Source organism: Pongo pygmaeus, chromosome 1 (genome assembly GCF_028885625.2).
Source record: "Pongo pygmaeus isolate AG05252 chromosome 1, NHGRI_mPonPyg2-v2.0_pri, whole genome shotgun sequence".
Lineage (NCBI taxonomy): Eukaryota > Metazoa > Chordata > Mammalia > Primates > Hominidae > Pongo > Pongo pygmaeus.
This window is the reverse complement of record NC_072373.2, coordinates 228,689,705-228,709,196: the sequence shown is the minus strand read 5'-3', so window position 1 is coordinate 228,709,196 and position 19,492 is coordinate 228,689,705. Positions and strand designations below refer to the sequence as shown.

At 58.8% G+C, this 19,492-nt stretch overlaps 2 protein-coding genes across 9 annotated transcripts in view; both read left to right on the top strand.

Moving 5' to 3' along the window:
- The first annotated feature begins 102 nt into the window (after positions 1-102).
- On the top strand, positions 103-8,815 carry LOC129010067 (uncharacterized). Of its 8 annotated transcripts, none has more exons than XM_063660269.1 (5): positions 103-3,863; positions 4,552-5,455; positions 5,565-7,710; positions 8,315-8,376; positions 8,467-8,815. In XM_063660269.1, exons 1-2 carry the CDS (start codon positions 3,381-3,383, stop codon positions 5,050-5,052), a joined length of 984 nt encoding a protein of 327 aa, XP_063516339.1. In that variant the 5' UTR covers positions 103-3,380; the 3' UTR covers positions 5,053-5,455; positions 5,565-7,710; positions 8,315-8,376; positions 8,467-8,815. The 8 variants fall into 8 exon arrangements, with proteins under 8 accessions (XP_063516339.1, XP_063516342.1, XP_063516333.1 ...); XM_063660272.1 differs by having other exon boundaries at positions 8,464-8,815; XM_063660263.1 differs by having other exon boundaries at positions 8,218-8,376.
- A 7,445-nt stretch (positions 8,816-16,260) lies between these two features.
- Positions 16,261-19,492, top strand: part of PLCH2 (phospholipase C eta 2) — a 76,121-nt gene continuing 72,889 nt past the window's right edge. Inside the window, exons 1-2 of the mRNA XM_054443784.2 lie at positions 16,261-16,389; positions 17,856-18,147. Of these exons, the coding sequence (XP_054299759.1) occupies positions 18,033-18,147 (115 nt within the window). The 5' untranslated portion in view covers positions 16,261-16,389; positions 17,856-18,032. The remainder of the gene's footprint in view (positions 16,390-17,855; positions 18,148-19,492) is intronic.

Here is a 19,492-nt window from a genome sequence, read left to right as displayed (position 1 = left end):
GGCTGGAGGCGGGGCCAGGGCCAGGGCCCGGGCGGAAGCGGAGCTGGAGTCCGAACCAGCGCAGCGCGGGGCGGGGCAGCGAGCCGAGGTGGGGGCGGGGCACGCGCGAGGGGCGCTGGCGAGGCAGTGGGATGGGCTCGCGGCCGCGTGGCTGCGGCGCCCCCAGGGTCCTGCGCTGCCCCGGGCCCCTGCTCTGCTCCCTGCACGTCCACGGGCCGCCCTCCCACTGGGGACAGCGCTGCGGAGTGGAGACGCTGCGGGCCCATTTACGGCTGGGGAGACGGAGGCCTGCGCTTGGGTCTCCGGGAAGCCGAGCTCCCAGCGCTGGCCGCTGTGGTCCCGCCCTCGCGCCCTCTGAGCTGCGCGGGCTCTCAGCGCGGGTTGGCCAGTTTCGGGGCGCCGGTCCGTTTGGGGGCCAGAGGGGCACGAGGCGAGACCCGGGACCTTCCAGGCCCCGAGCAGCCGCCTTCCCCAGTAATCCCGCGCGAAAAGCACACGGCCGGCTTGGTGTGGACTCCCCCCTGGTGCCCACGGGAGGCAGGGCCTGGCGGGTGGGGGGCAGCCGGGAGGCCGCCGCGTGGTTCCAGGACGGGCGGAAGGTGGCCCTCCACCCTCCACCCTGCCTGGCCTGAGCCCCGCAGGTGTTCTGGGGAACCTCATCGCAGGCGCTCCGACCCCTCTGCTCCCAGGGGAGGAGCGGAGGGAGGCCTGAAGCACTTGCCAAGGCCGCACACCTGGAGGGGATAGAGCCTTCCCCAGCCGCTGGCCACAGCTGGACCTGCCCTGAGCTGGGGGCAGGAAGGGCTGGGGCGGGAACTGGAGGCCCACGCAGGTCGCCCGCGGTGTCTGCGGCCTGTGCCTCTGGGGCCACCTGGCCAGGGAGGGCAGGAGATGCCCCGCACATCCCTGAATGGCTGCAGGGCAGGTGAAGGAGAAGGCCCTGTTTTTTGGCCCCAAGGGCAGCACTTGGCCCTGGAGAGTCCTGCAGGATTGCAGGAGGAAGGCAGGGCACGACAAGGGGGCGTCTGCGCCCCGCTGACCTCAGTGGGGCGGGCCTCCGGTTCCTTGCCTCACCTCTGTTTCCATCTACAGGAGCTCAGCTGTGGGATCATCCCCAGACTGGCACAGCCCAGTCACAAAGCCAGAGCCGCACCCTGCAGGAATGGCCCCTCTTACAGGGAAGGGGCATGGCCTGGGTGGCCCCGCAGGCCCTCTGGCTACCGAACCTCCCAGCTCCCCCGCGCCCCTTTGGAGTTCTGACCCCGCAGGTGCACCCGTGTCTCCTGGACGCAGAGGCTGCCCTCTGATTGGGTTGAGCACCTTGGGCTGAATCCCTCATCCGTGGACCAGGCAGCCTGGCATCGCCATGTGGAGCCGCTGAGGTGATCATGTGTTTTGGTCAATGCTTAGATAACAGTTTGAGATGCCGCTCTGGCCCCTGGGTTCATGGCTCCACGTCTGATTCTGAGGAGGAGGCTTTGGCTCCTTCTTTGGATTCACGCTTGGTTCTAGGGATGGGCCCCTGACAGGGGGCCTGCTCTAGGAGGCATCCCCCACCGCGGTCCTGGCTCAGGACTGCTTTCCCCACTCTTCTCATCTGCACCCTGGGCGACAAATCCCAGCCTCACAGTGGGAGGGGCCTGGGCGGGACCCGAAACAAAGTGTCCCAGTGTCTGCTGTTCCTGGGCAGGTGGGGCTTGGGGGTCCCCCACGGTTCAAGCCTTGGCTCTAGGCCTTGGCTGGGCCGTGTAATGGCACCCGCGACCCTCAGTTTCCTCACTCACTGGGGCTTCGAAGGCCTCTGGTGCCCCGAGGGTCCTTCCTGAGGACGACTTGAATATGGCGGTCCTATCCTGGGATGGCCGGCAGGTGGCAGTGACAGCCCATCTGCTCTCCACCGGGCTCCCCAGTAGAGTTATAGGGGATTAGGCAGTGAGTTTTGTCCCAAAGGGAATCGAATCTAGATCAGAACCTCTGGCGAAGTGGAGCGACCATCTGCCCGAAACAGCAGAGGGAAGGAAGCGCCTGGAGGGGGTCTCAGGGAGGTGGGACGGGAGTCGGGTCTCCATGTCCTTCCTGGCTGACCAGGCAACCTGGGAGCTCTGGCTGGTTCCAGGGTTCTGGGGTGGGGCATGGGGGGTCCTGCCAGGGGAGGGGGAGTTTGCCGCTTGGCACCCTTGCCTCCCTGTGGCAGCCTCCTCTTGAGCCCTTGGGACTTTTCACAAACCCTGTCCCTCTCTTGTTTGGGGATCGAGGTCAGGAAGCCGGAGGCTGTGGATTTTTCTTTTTTTTTTTTTTGAGACAGAGTCTTGCTCTGTCGCCCAGGCTGGAGTGCAGTGGTGGGATCTCGGCTCACTGCAAGCTCTGCCTCGGGTTCGCACCATTCTGTTACCTCAGCCTCCTGAGTAGCTGGGACTACAGGCGCCCGCCACCACGCCTGGCTAATTTTTTGTATTTTTAGTAGAGACGGGGTTTCACCGTGTTAGCCAGGATGGTCTCGACCTCCTGACCTCGTGATCCGCCTGCCTCAGCCTCCCAAAGTGCTGGGATTACAGGTGTGAGCCACCGTTCCTGGCCAAGGCTGTGGATTTTAGGGAGAGCAACCACAGGCGTTGGGCAGAAGTGGCCAACAGGGCCCAGCCCCAGTCCTGGGTCTCTTGACAGCCACGTGCCAGGCCCCAGCAGGGGTTCACCACAGCCTTTAAACCGAGCATTATTCTTGTTGGCAGCACCTTACATCCTTCTGGAGGAGCCTGTTCTTGAATCAGTAAGCCCCGATATGCCTCACCATCTCTTGCCACTCAGCCTATGTACCGCCTGGCTTCAAAACCAGGCTGCTGCGGACGCTGCACAACAGTGCTTCCTGGCTGGCCTCTGACAGCAGCCTGCTGTGCCCTCCGGCGGCCCTGCCATTTACAGGGGGCTCTCACACCCATTCCATCTGAACTTCCCTGGGCTTCCGTCTTCTGGTCTGTGGATGGGACTGGGTAATAATCAGCTGGTATTTATTAAGAGCCTGCTTTGCTCCTGCCCAGTGCACACATCGTCTGGGGTCTGGTCACAGTGCAGGTCTGGGTGGATGGGCCTGGGCCGAGGTCCAGTTCTGCATTTCCAACAAGCTCCCAGACCAAGCCTGCGCCGGAGCAGGGCTCTCAGCCTCGCCCATCACACTCACCCACTTCCGCCCAGCAGTAGCAGGTGTGTTGTCCCATCCGGCATCCTTCCTCTGGAGGGCCTGCGCTGCTCCGCTAACCCCAGTTCCAGTGCTCTGGGGAGCTCAGAGGCCGGGGAGGAGAGGGAGCTCAGGGTGCAGCACCACCGTTTGTATCCTCATCCCCCCACTAACACCCAGTGCGGTGGGCAGCCCTGCAGGTGATCTGATGCACCAGCAGGTGCTGCCCCCTCTGCCCTCTCTGGTGGGGTGTGAGCACCACCAGAACAGGGGACTGCTGTGCCTGGGTTGCTGCCTGGCACCCAGCGGCCTCTCAGGACCCCGAGGAGCGCAGGGTGGGCCCAGGAGCTGGACACAGCAGGTCGGGGTCCATGGGTGGGCAGGTGCATGGAGCGTAGAGCAGGAGTGGGCACTGGTGCTGCTTGAGGGGAGTGGCTCCTGCCCATCGTGGCAGTTCTGGCTTCAGGGGTGTGGCCATGTCCCCTCCCTTCTCTTTAGCTATACATGGGTTTGGGGATTGAGGAAGGGCCGCCCACAAGCTGGCCCCGAGTACAGGGACAGGACCGTAGGGTGCGGCCCTTGGGAAGCCCCTTGCAGCGCCAGCCACAAACCAGGAGAACGGGTTCGTCCGCCTGGCTGGAGGCCCTGGGAGCTGCACTCCACCCGTCTGTGGCAGACCCAGGACCTGGAGGTACCTGCAGAGTGTGAGCTGGGGAGGGTGGGCAGCGGGCGGCACTGGGCCCAGGGAGGGGAAGTGAGCCCTGGGTGGGCACAGTCAGGCAGAGGCCCCAGAGTCAAGATGGGGAGGGCGGGGCCCGGCAACCAGAGGCAGGAAGTGCTGGTGGATGAAGGCCTCCTGGAGCCTCCGTGGGAAACAGTGCCCAGGCCAGGGTTTAGCAGGTGAGGTTAGGACAGGGGTGCAGAGTGCAGAGGGTTGGTGTGGGCACGGGCTGGCCTGGGAAGTGATGGGTGATTTTGGGGCTCGGGCAGGTGGTCCGGGGCTCTGCCTGTGTCCCTGTGCTGGCTGGGGACCAGCAGGAATGAATTCCTGGCAGAACTGTGGGTCCGACAGCAGAGCCAGCCTGAGGGGGCCCTGGGGCTCTGGAGCTCTGGGGCTCTGGGATGCTCTTAGGACCTTGAGGGAGCTAGGACAGGAAATGAGAAATGGGGAGGGGTCTGTGGAGAGAGGGGCATGGGCCTGTGGCAGAGTTGAGAAACTGATGGCCAGAGAGGCCACGCCTGGTCCAAGGCAGGCACAAGATGAATCCCAGGTCAGTTTGCCCACACCTGTGTCCCAGTCTGTACCTGTCGCTGGGCTTGGGGAGGGGTGCTGGGCACCATGACCTCTCTGATAGGAAATGAGGGGTCCTGGTGTGCAGCTATCATCTGGGCTGAACTGGCTGATAACTGGGAGCTGGAAACCAAGGGCCCCCCAAAAAGGAGATCTGGGAGGACTTCCTGGAGGAAGAGACTTTGCACTGGTAAGAGTGAGGGAGAGCTCTGTCCATGTGAGAGGCGTGGCCTTTTCTGACAAGTGGAGGCTGGGGTTGTTGGGTTGGGGGGCGCTAAGGGTGGGCCCTGCCCAGCTTCCCAGCCTCCTCTGTGAGGCCAGAGGGAGGGGGCCTGGTGAGTCTGGAACGACACAGGGTGGGGTGCCCAGGAGAGTGAGCCCAGGACCTGTGGGCACTAGGCAAGGCCAGAGAGGACCCACGAGGGAGGCCCGAGCTGGAGTGGCGTCCACTCTGGATGTGGGCATCTGGATGGGCTGTGAAGAGTCCGGCACTGTCCTGCAAGCACTGCATAGACTGGGCTGTGCTGAGTGTGGCCAGCCAGTAAGGGGCTGTTTGCTGGCTGGAGGGCACCTGGGAGCCACCTCCTGAGGCACTGCCGCGCCACCTTCCCCACACAGTCTCCCCTAAGGCAGAGTCAGGGCCAGGAGCCGGGCAGCCCTGGGAGGAGGGGACGGGCAGGGGCTGCAGCCTCTGCGCTGAGGTGTGACCTTGAGCAGCTCCTGGTCTTCCCTGGCCTCAGCTTCCTCACCTATCAAGTGGGGGAATAGAGGCCCCTGCCTCCCAGGTTATCAGAGGACTCAGGATGGCACATGTGTGGGGTGCCCTCCGGGACCTGCCCCGGGCCACCAGCTCAGGGCTTTGCAGGCATTTAGACTCTGGTGAGAAGAGGCTGAGCCCAGGGCATCCGTGTGTCCTGCCCCCAAACGCGAACACGCAGGCACTCAGGAACCTGCAGGAGCTGTGGAGCCAGTGCAGTGAAGACGTGTGACCGGTGCGAGGCAGATACCCATCACGGCAGGTGCCCCCAAGAATTCCGGGCAGAGCCCACGTTGCTCTGTCTTCAGCCCCATAGCTAGTTGGTCTCTAATTTTGTTTTTCAGAAACTGCACTGAACTGATTCACACCGATGAGCAGCTGCCGACAGTAACAGTGTCCAGCATTCCTCTGGGCGCCTTCAGTTAGATCGAGAGAGACAGGAGTGGGGATGTTTTAGTTATCAAAGCTGGCTCCCGGGTCTGGGTGCCAGGATCAGGCATGGGGGCTCCTGCAGCGAGCTCTGGGGGTCTCAGTGGAGGGGGCAGGGCTCTGGTCGTTCTGCTCCACCACGTGCTAGAAGGAGGGGCCCTGGGGCCATGGCTGGCACTGGGCCCCACCCACTGCCTCCCTCGGACGGCTCGATGGTGTGGGTCATCCACTCCTGTTCTCCTCTGTCCCGCCTCCTTCAGGAGGTCTCCAGCACCTGGGACAAAGTCCCAGGTTCTGTGTCTGAACCTGGCATTTGATGCCCGATGGACAATAAGGGCTCCCCACGAGGCTGCTCCTCAGGGCTCAGGATCTTCAGTCAGGCAAAGGCTCCCCAAGTTCCAGGCGTGCCGTCCTGGACTCCTGAGGCTGCCCGCCTGCCTCCGCAGGTCGTGTCTGTGCGAGTGGGAGTGAGCCGTGTGCTCCACAGACCCCTGACCTGTGCGCTTATGACAGCCTCTCCTTTGCACATGGCCTCGACTTGGCTGTCCGCCTCTCCCTGGCTGCCGACCTCCCAGTGCCCAGTTATACCCAGGTCTCAGCCCACACTGGGTGGGGAAATGCTGGTGCAAAACCTGGCTTATTGGGGTTGCAGCCAAGTAGCCCTTGATTCTTCCTACCACTCCGCTACCCGAGAGAGGACCTGCTCACCTCGCCTCTCTCTGCGGTTGGCACGGCTCATCCTCTGGCTGGGGCATGTGATGCCTGGCCAAGGATGTGGTGTCTGAGGCTCCCCTATCTGTCTGCCCAGCTCCTTGCCCTTCCCTGCGTGGGGCCCGTCCCAGGAGAGCCTGCCCTGACCCTTCCCACCTGCCTGCCTGCGGTCATCTGTCCCCTCCCAGGCTGCCGGCCTGGTCTGCACGGTCGAGCTTCAATCCATAGCGGAGGCCTTGGGCTGTGCTGCCGTCTGTCTATCCGTCCGTAAATCCATCTATCCCCTGCCAGCCCCTTCCCTCTGCACCCCCGGCTCAGCCATGCCATTCCTGGTTGGCCCTGGAGGTCCTATTTGCTGGTCCTTGAGTTTCCCACTGATTGTGAAGAGACAATAATTGTCCAGAGGGGATCGAAGGGGTGCCTGTGTAGCCAGTCCACACTCTGAGGCCCTGGCCTCGGCCGTTGGTCAGGGGGGGTTTTCCACTTGTTGACAGAGGCGCCTCCCGTGGCAGTGGGGTGCAGGGTCTCCCCTGGGGATGTGAGGCCGGTGAGGGAGGAAGGGGAGCAGGCAGGGGCCCGGGGCTCTCCAGACCTACCACCCCACCACCTCGCTGGTTCTCCTTGCCCGGAGCTCAATGCGGGGATCCCCGTGCCTGACCCTGGCATCCACAGACCCGGGGGCCAGCTTCGAGGAGGCGCTGCTGGCTCTGGTGGAGGTGGTGACGTGGGGCTCTGGAGACTTGGGGGCCGCTCATCCTTCTTCCTGTGGGCTCCACCGTATTCATCCTTGGGGGATTAATCTGAAGCTGTCCGTAGAAGCTGGACTGGGACCCTCAAGCCAGCCCTGGGCTGGGGCCAGCCAGGCCCTTCCTGCCTCGGAACTGCTGCACCTGCTGCCCCCAGACGGCTCTTGCCAACTCAAAGCTAAAGCATAGCAGGCCAAGTCCCCCCCATCCCCCACCCAACCCCTTTGTGCCCTCCCCCCACTACCCCACCCTGTGCTGCCTCCCCAGTAGCCTGGGTGCAGCTATGGGGTGGGGGTGGGCGCAGCAACTGTAACCTGTCTCCCCACTCCCTGCCATCTTTGGTCATTGGTCAAGAGCTCATCAGTGCTGAGTTAAGGACTCAGACAGGCCCCTGCCCCAGCCCCTACCTCACATCCCTCTCAGCTGACCCCACCTCCTCCCCAAGACTTGGATCCCAAAGGAGCCAGTGTCTGGGGGTCATCCAGGCAGCACCCACCTCTTGTCCTTCCTCCCGCTGCTCGATTCCACTTTCAGCCCCCTGCCCTGTGATTTCAGGACAAAGCTCCCCAGGTGCAGGTCTGAAAGCTTCCACCTCCTTCAAGAGGTGGGCACGGGGGCCTATGGGGCCCAGTGATGCTGGCAAGGGGAGAGGGTGGGGTCCAGGCAGGGGCGGGGTTGGGGATCCACAGTGGGATGTGGGGCTGAACAGTTATGTTCCGGTAGGTGGGGGCTGCAGAAAGAGCCCCGAGGGCTGGGGAGTCCCGGAGCTGGACCACGGGACTGGTGGTCCGCCTGCCAAGCCCAGCTTTTCGGACCCCAGGGCTGGGGCACACTCTTTGCACCCCGCTTTACAGATGAGGAAAACGAGTCAGAGAGGGAGAGTTTAAGGGCAGGCTTCAAGCTGACTTCTGACCCAGAGACCCCCCATTTTGAAAAATCTCTTCTTCAGGCCTCAGGCCTGGAGGGCTGTGGGAGCCGCTCCTCTCTCGATTGGAGGGTGGAGTGATTGATCGATCAATTCATTGCCTTTACCCCCATCAGTATCTCTTCCCCCTTGGGACTCCTTCTGAGGAGCGTTGAGTGTGTATCTCTTGTTTTTTGTATTTTCCAGAATGCTGTGTTGTTCTGGTGCGAGTATTTTAATCACTGTTAGTGGGGTGCAAACGTTTTGGCCTCAGGACCGCTTCACGCTTTTTTTTTTGAGACAGAGTCTCACCCAGGCTGGAGTGCAGTGGTGCGATCTCAGCTCACTGCAACGTCTGCTTCCCAGGTTCAATTGATTCTTCTGCCTCAGCCTCCTGAGTAGCTGAGATTACAGGCATGCACCACCACGCCTGGCTAATTTTTGTATTTTTAGTAGAGACGGAATTTCACCATGTTGGGCCAGGCTGGTCTCAAACTCCTGACATCAGATGATCCACCCTCCTTGGCCTCCCAAAGTGCTGGGATTACAGACGTGAGCCACTGCATCTGGCCCCAACACTCTTAGCAGCTGTTGAGAAGCCCAAGGAGCTTTGGTTTTGGGGTGCTGTCTGTAGTGTGTGCTGGAGCAGGCTTGCACATGCTCACCAGAGCCTGTGGTAGCATCTCCAGTAATCTCATCAGCTGTTTGTTGGACACAACCATTATTCAAATCAAATTAAACTAATTAAATTATGTAAAACACAGAAATACTATAAAAAGCAAAGGAAATAAATACTCAAAATGTATTGCTTCCTAATTATTTCTAGCTTACTGTGATCCACGCCGTCATCTGGGTGCAGTCTGGGTGTGTCTGTCTAGTGGAAATGCCATATGATGCTGTCCATCTCTTCCCCACTCCTGTGCTCTGTGGGCTGCAGTGGCAATGTTTACACCACATGTTTACACCACCCTCATGAAAAAATATGAAAATATTCATGAAGTCTTATTGAAAATAACAACAGGCCAGGCTCAGTGGTTCACGCCTGTAATCCCATCATTTTGGGGGTCAAGGCAGGAGGATCACCTGAAGCCAGGAGTTCGAGACCAGCCTGGCCAACATGGTGAAACCCTGTCTCTCCTAAAAATACAAAAATTAGCTGGGCGTGGTGGCGCATGCATGTAATCTCAGCTACACAGGAGGCTGAGGCAGGAGAATTGCTTGAACCTGGGAAGCAGAGGCTGCAGTGGGCCAAGATCACGCCACTACACTCCAGCCTAGGTGATGGAGCAAGACTTTATCTCAAAAAAAGAAGAAAAGAAAAGGCCAGGCGCAGTGGCTCACGCCTGTAATCCCAGTACTTTGGGAGGCTGAGGGAGGAGGATCACCTGAGGCCAGGAGTTTGAGACCATCCTGGCCAACATGGAAACCATGTCTCTACTAAAAATACAAAAATTAGCCGGGCATGGTGGCAGGTGTCTGTAATCTTAGCTACTCAGGAAGCTGAGGCAGGAGAATCGCTTGAACCCAGGAGGTGGAAGTTGCAGTGAGCCGAGATCGCGCCAGTGCACTCCAGCCTGGAGGACAGTGCAAGACTCCATCCCCAAAAAAACAAAAAACAAAACAAAAAAACCCATAAACTAATGACATGTTAATAGAAATAACATGTTAACATTTTATGAAAAATACTTTTCAAAACAAAAAAATCCAGTGAGAAGAGGGACGTGGCTTTGCAGTTTTGCAGTCTCTTGAATGTTTGTCTGCATCTGCGTTGCATCTGTGGCAGTGTGTTTTGGTTGAAATCAATGAAGAGATCTGGCCTCACAGGGCTGAGCCGCCTTTTCAGGTAATCATGGACACTCTTCTCTGATGGTACACCCGGACTGGATGAATGGTAGAGTTTCTTACAGGTTGTTGTGATAACAGAATCTGAAACTGTGCCGATGGACTTTTGGTATTGTTACATTATCATCTGTTGGTCTGTTTTTACTTTGTTTTTTGTTTTTGTTATGTTTTGAGAAAGGGTCTTGCTCTGTTGCCCAGGCTGGAGTGCAGTGGCACCATCATAGCTCACTGTGGCCTCAAACCCCTGGCCTCAAGCAGTCCTCCCACCTTAGCCTCCTAAAATGTTGGGATTACAGGCATGAGCCACTGTACTTGGCCCTGTTTTTCACTTTGAGTGGAAATTTACCTATGCATAATTTTGGAAGACCATGTTTTGGTATTAATAATTTGAAAAATATTGGTTTACTGAGTTACCCAGATTTTTCAAATCTTGACACATTTTATTAAATATTATCCCAAAATCACATTACTATCACCCTGATCTCACGATAAAAGCCTTTAGATATTTGGAAGCTGATAGACTCACAGTGATGAATACAAGTTTTCCAAAATGCTGATTTTTACCTAAGCCTGAATTTTATTATTGGCAACAGATCCTGCAATTTGCTGTTTTGTGTTGTTTTGGAGAGGGTTTTATTTAGTTTTTTTGTTTGTGTGTTGTTTGTTTGTTTTAGAGACAAGGTCTTGCTCTGTCCCCCACGCTGGAATGCAGTGGCATCATCACAGTTCACTGTAACCTTGAACTCCTGGGCTGAAGCGATCCTCCTGCCTCAGCTTCTTGAGTAGCTGGGACCACAGGCACATCCCCCGACACCCAGCTATTTTTTTTAAAGAGATGGGATCTTGCTATGTTGTCACTGCTGTTCTTGTTACAAGGCCACCAGGTTGGTGTGCCCTCTGCACAGTAACCAACCAATACATGGAGACAGCAGGGTTTGCAGCAGAGAAAGCTTAATGATTGCAGGTGCCAAGCAAAGAGGTGGGAGGAGACCCTCAAATCCACCTCCCCTGGAGTTCTGGGCTGGGGTTCTTAAGGAGATTATGGAGGGTGAGGGGCTGGCAAAGCTGGGGTCACTGATTGGTTGGGGTAAGGGGGATGAAATCAGGAGGTGGAAAATGCATTTGCTGGTGAGTCAGCTCCTGTGAGGTCCTTCCCACCAGCTGGCATCAGTAATTTTACTGTTATGCAGGACCTGAAAGAGTATCTCAGATGGAAATCAACCTTTTACAATGTTTAAGTTGTTCTCTCTATGGTAGTTAGAGGAACTATGATTTTGGGACAGGGTCTGTGTGATTCTGGGGCAGTAGGCAGCGACAGTTATGAGGAGAGGTCAGAGAGCCAGCCCACCTTGTCGTGACGCTGCCTGCACCGCCAGCTTAGTTCATTTTCCCTTCTCCCCCTCCCTTCTCCTCTGAATAATTTTATAAAGTTTACAGGGATGATTTCAGCCTCAAATCCTGTCTTCAAGTGGTGCTCCCACCCTGGCCTCCCAGCATGAGCCTCTGTGCCCGGCCTGTTTATTTTTAAATTTCATTTTTAAAAGTATATATTTGACAGATTATAGTTGTATATATTTATGAGGTAGATAGTGATGTTATGATTTTTAAATACAATCATTTCAGTTTAAATCAAGCTAATTAACATAACCATCACCTCAGATATTTACCATCTTTTGTGGTGAGAACATTTGACATGTACTCTTAGCAATTTTGAAATGCACAAAACTCTATTATTAATTATATTATGCTGCACAATAGAACTAAAAAATCCCCCAAACCACAAATCATACCCTTCCTGTCTGACTGAGGCCTGGCACCCTTTGGCCATCATCTCCTCATTCCGCAAACCCTGGCCTCTAGGGACCAGCTTTCTACCCTGCGTCTATGAGCTCAGGTGTTTTAGATTCTACCTATAAGTGAGAAGATGTGGTATTTGTCTTCTGTGGTTTGGCTTATATCACTTAGCGTGATGTTCTCCAGTTCCATCCATGTTGTTGAAAATGACAGAATTTCTTCCTTTTTAAAGGCTGAGGCTGGGTGCGGTGGCTCACGGCTGTAATCCCAGCACTTTGGGAGGCTGAGGCAGGCAGATCACTTGAGGTCAGGAGTTTGAGACCAGCCTGGCCAACATGGCAAAACCCCATCTCTACTAAAAATACACAAAATTAGGCCAGGCGCGGTGGCTCACGCCTGTAATCCCAGCACTTTGGGAGGCCGAGGCGGGCGGATCACAAGGTCAGGAGATCGAGACCATCCTGGCTAACACAGTGAAACCCTGTCTCTACTAAAAATACAAAAAATTAGCTGGGCATGGTGGCGGGCGCCTGTAGTCCCAGCTACTCGGGAGGCTGAGGCAGGAGAATGGTGTGGACCCGGGAGGCGGAGGTTGCAGTGGGCCGAGATTGCTCCACTGCACTCCATCCTGGGCAACAGAGCAAGACTCCGTCTCAAAAAAACAAAAAACAAAAAACACATAATTAGACGTGCGTGGTGGTGGCCACCTGTAATCCCAGCTACTCAGGAGGCTGAGGCAGGAGAATCACTTGAACCCAGGAGGCGGAGGCTGCAGTGAGCTGAGATCACGTCACTGCACTCCAGCCTGGGCGATAGAGTGTGAGACTCCGTCTCAAAAAAAAAAAAAAAAGGCTGAATAGTATTTCATTGCTTGGGCACATGCACACACACACATATTTACACACACATATATACTCACACACACATATATACACAGATATACACACATATACTCACACACACATATATACACAGACATACACATATATACCCACACATACACATATATACACAGACATACACATATATACACACATACACATATATACACAGACATATGTAACACACACATAGACACACACATACACACATATATACACACACACATAGACACACACATATATGCATACGTACACATAGACATATACATACACACATATACACACACATCACCCCCCACACATTTTCTGTATCCACTCATCCACTGATGGACACTCAGGTTGATTCTGTAACTCGGCTGTTGCGAACAGTGTGGCAATGAACATGGAAATGCAGGTGTCTCTTCAACACGTTGATTTCATTTCCTTTGGAAATATACGCAGGAGTGGGGTTACTGGATCTGCTCTGTTGGTTTTTAGGTGGCAGGCTTTAGATAGGGTCTGCCTCTGTTGCCAAGGCTGGAGTGCAGTGGTGTGATCTTGGCTGACTGCAATCTCTGCCTTCTGTGCTCAAGCGATTCTCCTGCCTCAGACCCCCAAGTAGCCAGGATTACAGGCACGTACCACCACGCCCGGCTAATTTTGGTGTTTTTTTGGTAGAGATGGAGTTTCACCATGTTGCCCAGGCTGGTCTGAAACTCCTCAGTCGAGCAATCCACCTGCCTCGGTCTCCCAGTTCTGGGATGACAGGAGTGAGCCACTGCGCTGGGTTCATGCATTTTTGAGGAAACACCTGCGCAGCACACAGCCAGCAACACCACAGTGTCTCAGTTGTCCTTCCAGGAAAGTCCTGCTCCCCACTATGCAGTGGGTCCCCCGGCTAATTCAGCTGGAGTCCCCGTCGCTCGAGAGCCTCCTCCCAGGAAAACGCCCTTTGCTGCAGCAGCTTTCTGTTTTCCCTGGTTCCATGCATGGAACTGAGCTTCGGTACAGTTCATCATTTGTGCTGCTTCAACAAAGACCTTCTTAGGGAAATGGCCTCTTCTCTGCTTTAATTCTGAGCACGCACTGGGGAAGGACACTATATCTGAGCCGAGGCCCAGGGTGTCACCCATCAGAGCCTTTCATCATCTGTGCAGATGTCAGCACGGGGAAGGGACACCTCCTTCACATAAAAACGGCTTAGACCTTGCAGGCTCCTGGAAGGTTCTGAGGACCCCAGGGTTATGTGGGCCACACTCTGGGGAGCAGTGTCTATGGCCCTGTGTTTGGCCAAGCCCCCCGTTCTGATCTTTACTTTCTCCACCCAGTGCTAAGCTTTCTCTTCTTGCTTCTAACACTGAGTGGGGTCCGGGGTGTCCCCCACCCCACGGCCTCCCAAAGTCCCTGGTTCCGGGCTGCTGTGAGCATCCTCCTGAGTCCCCATGGGGTCCTGGGGGCCTTTCCCTCCGGGGCAGAGTGGCGGAGTCCCCAGCCTACACACACGAGCTCGGCCCAGTGCCCCCACACTGACCTAGGGCTGGCCCCTCGCAGTCTTCCCTTCCCTTGTCAAACACCCCTCCCTCTGTCTCCAGAGCGCCGGCGAGCCAGGCGGGCTCCACTCCCTCCGTGAAGCCTGCCCCTGAGCGCAGATGTGCAGGCTGGCATTCCTGCCCGCTGTGAGCATGGAGGGGCCTGGCCTTGGCCCGGCACTTCCTGACACGGTTGTGGGGTCGGGGCTGCTGGGTTCTTTGTCTCCCTGTGCGGCCAGGCCGGCAGGTGGGCGTAGCTAGGCGGGCTCCAGCAGCCCCAACAGCTTGGGGGCAGCGGCTGAGCTTGCTGAGGCCTGTGGCTTCTCCGGGGCCTTAGGTCTGTGTTCCCTGCATCCGCTAAGTCCAGGGGTGGGAGCAGGGCCTCACAGAGGGGCCTGGGGCTGGGAGACTGGGGAGGACTGTGGGCAGCCAGTGGCCCCTGGCAGAGGCCCAGCCGTAGGCTCACTGGCATGGGGGCTGGTCTGCCTCCTATGCCCAGGACGTCTTGGCCGGGGGTTTCCATGCCTGGGACCCACGTTCAGCCTGGAGATGGAAGTCAGGGTAGCAGGGATGTAGCAGGAGGTGGCCTCTGTGTGACAGCGGGTGCTGGTGGCGAGGGGCCCACCGGGTGGAGCTCCTGGGGGCATTGAGGAGCTGGGCAGTGGGCTGCAGTGGGGTGCCCTGGGGCCAGGAGGGCAACTGGGGCAGGCAGGCTGTCCCCTCACCCTCTGGGTCTCTCGTGGGGGCCTAGGGCAGCATGTCTGGAAGGAGTCAGGTGCTGGGGGCAGCCGAACCCGCCCCAGCTCAGCCGCCCCTGCTGGTGGTTTCTCTGGGATAGGGTCCTGCCCTCTCTGGGCCTCAATCTCTCCCTCCAGAGAGTGGACTCTCTCGTGGGCTGGGTGGCCAGTGGGGCCTCAGGCCAGGAGGGTGAGGGCGCCCCTCTGTGACATCTTTCCTGGAGAGGCTGAGGCTCCCGCTTCTACCTGCCCTCAGGGGGCTTCCTGAGCCAGAGGATGCCAGCCAAGGGTGTGGCACCCCACTTCCTGGGCACTGCCGCAGAAGGTGGGAGGGAGGATGGGAGGATGTCAGAGGAGCAGGCCGGGGCTTGTGGGGGCCTCCGGTACCTCTGCTGGGAGCTCGCAATCCAAGGGACACAGCGGGAGAGGCCACCGCAGGTATTGAAACAGAAGCAGCCGGCGAGCCCTCCAGAGGTGGGAGCCCTCCGGGGGCGGGAACCCTCCAGAGGTGGGAGCCCTCCTGGGGTGGGAACCCTCCAGAGGTGGGAGCCCTCCCGGGGTGGGAACCCTCCAGGGGTGGGAGCCCTCGGGGGGTGGGAGCCAGCTTGGACTCGCTGGCCCTGAGCAGGCACCTGGGCTCTCCCCGTGGGTGAGAGCAGCGGGTGGGCAGGCTGGGAACTTAGTGCTGCAGGACCTGCTGAGTGGGTGCCACTTCATCCTCCAGGGGCTTCGAGGGCAGAGGTCCCTGCCTAGAGGAAGATCTGCTGATCTGCGTGTGGTTGTTGCACCCTGGGCACTCGGTCTGGAGCTGGGCCTGGGCCTGGGCCTGGGCTGTGCTTCCTGATTCAATGGGGACAGGGTCCAGGGGACCTCTCCACCCTGTCCCCCACATGGCCCGGTCCAGCCTGGCCCCGAGTGACGTTGTCAGTGAGAGTTGCCCATGGCAGCACGTCCAGGGTCTGAGCAGAGGCTGAATGCCTGGCACCGGCAATGTCCCCTTCTTAGGCCAGGGTCTGGGCTCCTGGGGATCGGCCAGCACCCCACGGCCAGGGCGGGGAGCAGCAGGTCTCGCTGGGGATGGCCCCATGACAAGACCAGCCGGTGCTCCTCTGACCTGTAGGCCCTCTCCAGCTCTCCAGGAACCGCAGAGACCAGTGTGGCTGGAAGTAAGGGCACCACTCTGGGGCCACCGTGGCTCTCAGGGCAGGACTGGGTGGGCAAGCGTGGACTGCGTCTGTCCTGCACGGGGACTCTGGCTCGCCCGGTGCCGTGCTGTGGGGCCCATGCCAATGGCTGACCTCATGGTCCTCCGTGGCCTCGCCTAGGCTTGCGGCCGCCAACGTGGCATTGTTGCCTAATTAGGTTGGACTGTGCCAGCCCCAGCGGAGCCCACGCCCGGCCCTCGCGCCGGCAGACGTGTCGGGGCACAGCTCCTGCACTCCTGCTGCCTCAGGAACTGCTCAGGAACCTGCCGGTCTCCGGCTGGGACGGTGGCTGGATCAGCTCAAGCCTCCAGGGCCCTGTGGCTGAGGGGCTGAGTGCTCATTCCAGCTGCCTCGGGGAACCTGGGCTGGGAGACCCCATGACTGGGGGTGAGCCTGGAGCCAGGGCAGTGCGGTGAGAGGCTCCAGAGAGAGGGCTGGGCACCATCAGGCTTGGGTGAGGAGGGAGGCCTCCGGTCAAGAGTGAGCTGAGAGTCCTGGGGGCCCCGGGGTGGGTGGCGGCCCAATGCCCTCTCCCTGCCATCTTCTGGGGCCAGGGATGCCAGAGGTGCCGGGCCAGCCAAGTCTAGGTCTGTGCCGATTGGAGGGGGTGGGTGAGGCTGGAGGGCCAGGGCCTGGGGTGTGTGGGGTGGGGGGACAGGTGGCCAAGGGGCCCTCCTTCCTGAGGATTGGGTGTGAGGAGGGAGGCGAGGTCAAGGGTGGGGGTCCTAGCTGCCAGGGCTGCTTCTAGGGCCCTGGGGAGAGAGACATGCCGCCAGGAGCTTGGCCCTCCCAGCCCTGGCTGTTCTTACTACCTGGCAGGGCATGGCTCTGGGTGTCTGAGGGCCCAGGACTCCTGATGTCCATCTGTGCTGGGCAGGCTGGGAAGAATCCAGGCCTAATGGCCAAGGCCTCCACCTGGCCCCTGTTAATCCCCTCCCCAGGGAGGGCACTCACCTCTCTGAGGGGTGGGCATCAAGGAAAAGGTGGCCAGAAAGGCTCTGAAAGGAGCTGGCCTGAGAGTGAGGAGCTGGCGGGTGGTGTGTTATGGGCAGGGAGGCTGAGCAGAGGCTGGTGGGACGGAACGCCTGGGCCAGGATGAGGAAGCTGTTTGGAGCCTGGGGCCCCTTCTGGGGGAGCAATGAGAGTTAGGGGTTTGGAGCTCAGCCAAGCAGAGCTGCCCTTAGCAGACGTAACCAGGGAGACCAGAGGGGACTTGATTCACTGCATGGACTGCATGGTGACTGAAAGGGCTTGAGACCCTGGCCTCAGGAGTGACACTGGTGAGACCATAGGGCTGGAGAAAGGAGAAAGGGCTGCCCGCCATGCCTGGGGCTCCTCCTTGGGGCCGTGGGGCCCCAGTGTGCCATGAGGGCTGGCAAGTACCTCCTGTACCCAGCACAGCAGGAGGGCCTGGGGGGGCTGGCCTCAGAGACACCCCAGGCATCTCTTGCTTTGCAAATGTGTTCCTGGGAGACTGGCTGGTTTCTGTAAAGTGACTCCTGTTTTGCCTTTGAATTTCATCAAGCTGTGGGGAAAGTGTCAGCACAGAGAAACAGCTGGAGCATGGAGGAAGCTGTGGCCTCGGGTCCCTGGTCTTCTGGCTTCCTCTGTGACTGCCCCAGAGACTTGGGGTTTCAGGGCAGAGTCCTGTGGCTCTCCCCCCCTGCCCTTTGGTCATTCCCACCTGACTCTTCAGACACAGCTCCCCAGCCTCACCGCGCTGGCCTATTTACCTGTAAGGTGCAGTGAAGCTGGGCTGCAATGCAGTGCTTGCCAGCAGGGGTCACTGGGCACACACTGTGCTCCCTCCCCCGAGTTATGCACCTGCCTAGACAGACCTCACCCACCAACTCCCTCTGGCCTTCTTGCTCTCTCTAGGTGTGTGATGAGCTGCTGGCCCAGGCTACACCCCGACAAGGGACATCAGGGGCCCTGGGAGCAGAGGGACCTGGGAGCAGCCTCCTCCTGCCTCCTGTGGATGGCCGGCCCCAGCTGGTGATCCCAGCCAGTCCCAGCTTTCAGTTGCTGCCCGCACCGACGGTCCTCAGTCCTACCATGATGGTTCCCCCGACAGCCGGCCCCCTTCCTGGCCCAGCTCTTCCGCCTGAGGACCCAGGGCCGGATCTGGAGAGCAGGTGGCTTTTCCTGAGCGCCAACATTCTGCCCGTGGGTGAGTGAGGCCCTGGCTACCCACACCAAGCCAGAGAACATTGTTCTTTTCCTGCTGAGTGCGTCTCTGTTTCCTGGAGCCCAGGGACAATATGGTTCAGGGTTCAGTTCAGTGACCATGATGTCCCGTGATGTCACCTGGGGAGAACTGGGGCTCTGCTAGCACCCCAGGACAGGTGGGGCTGCCACGTGCAGAGGAGCCTGGCATGCAATTCAAGAGCTCTCAGTGTGTGTCCCTTCGTGTGGGCAGAGAGGGGATGGGTTCATTCTCGGGGGACGGCTCTCTGCCCACCTGCTGCACTGCAGGGTCTGGGAGAGGTACCCCTGCAGCTCGTGATGCTTCCTTCTTGGTCATGTTGTCACCGTCAGAAGGGCGAAGGTCTCTCGATGTGGCGGATAGCTCTGGGGTCTAGTGTGGAGACTTTGGGGTGTGGAGCTGGTACCCTGAGCTCCTGAGCTTCTGCTGGGATGCCCTGGAGTGGCAGGCCTGTGGCTGGCTGCCCTGCGTGTACGTGTGTATGTGTGTGCACATCACTATCTGCCGCTTCTGCTCCCCCTGGGGGCCCCTGCTGCTCTCTGGGCGGCTGCTCCCAGGCAAGAACCATGGCAGTGGTGAGCGTGTGTGCGTGTGTCTGCCTGCACTCGTAAGAGTCTGCACCTGTGCCTACATGGTGTGTGCCCAAGTGCGTGTGTGTGTGTGTTCATGGTCCGTGCATGCCTGTACCTTGCAGGGGTGGCTCCGGCTTGTTAATCCCACATTCTCCAGATGTGCCCAGACAGGTCTTCACCATCTGAGGGTGGAGCTGTGCCTGTGGAGCTGCACACAGCCCCTGCCAGGCTTGGGGCCCTGGCTTTCAGCGCTGTCTGGAATGGACACCAGGGAAAGGGGAGATGGGATGAGGGAGGGAAGCAAGCTGCGCCCCCTCCTCCAGAGCTTCCAGAGTCCTGGAGAGCTTCCAACTCTGGCAGGGCCTGGGGGCGGGAGGAGCCAGCGGTCCTATATGCAGAAACAGTATCAGGTCCAGGGGCAACGGTTCCCAGGATAGGGGACTCCTGCTGCGTACCCGTCTGCTGCTGGCCCTGCCCCTCATCACAGTCCCTGCCTCTCCGTCCCTACCCCTTGTTACTGTCCCCGCCCCATGCCTGGGTGGTGGATGCTGAGGGAGGGCAGTCTTGTGCTGGGTGCTGGGCCTACCCTCATCCTGGGGCCTTTCTGGGAGGCTCCTTGGTTGAGCCTGAATCGTGTCCCTTTCCCTTGAGTCGTTGCCTGCCCCCACTGATGCCAGCTCAGTTACCTGTGCACATTAGGGTGGTGGTTGGCAAGGTGCCCCGGGTGGTGTCGGCCT

Bases quoted from the DNA above. Each gene is read 5' to 3' on its own strand.
- LOC129010067 (XM_063660254.1), top strand. From the start codon at position 3,381: ATGCACCAGCAGGTGCTGCCCCCTCTGCCCTCTCTGGTGGGGTGTGAG. The intron at 3,864-4,551 runs GTACCTGCAGAG...CCTGGTGTGCAG, and splicing joins GGCAGACCCAGGACCTGGAG to CTATCATCTGGGCTGAACTG.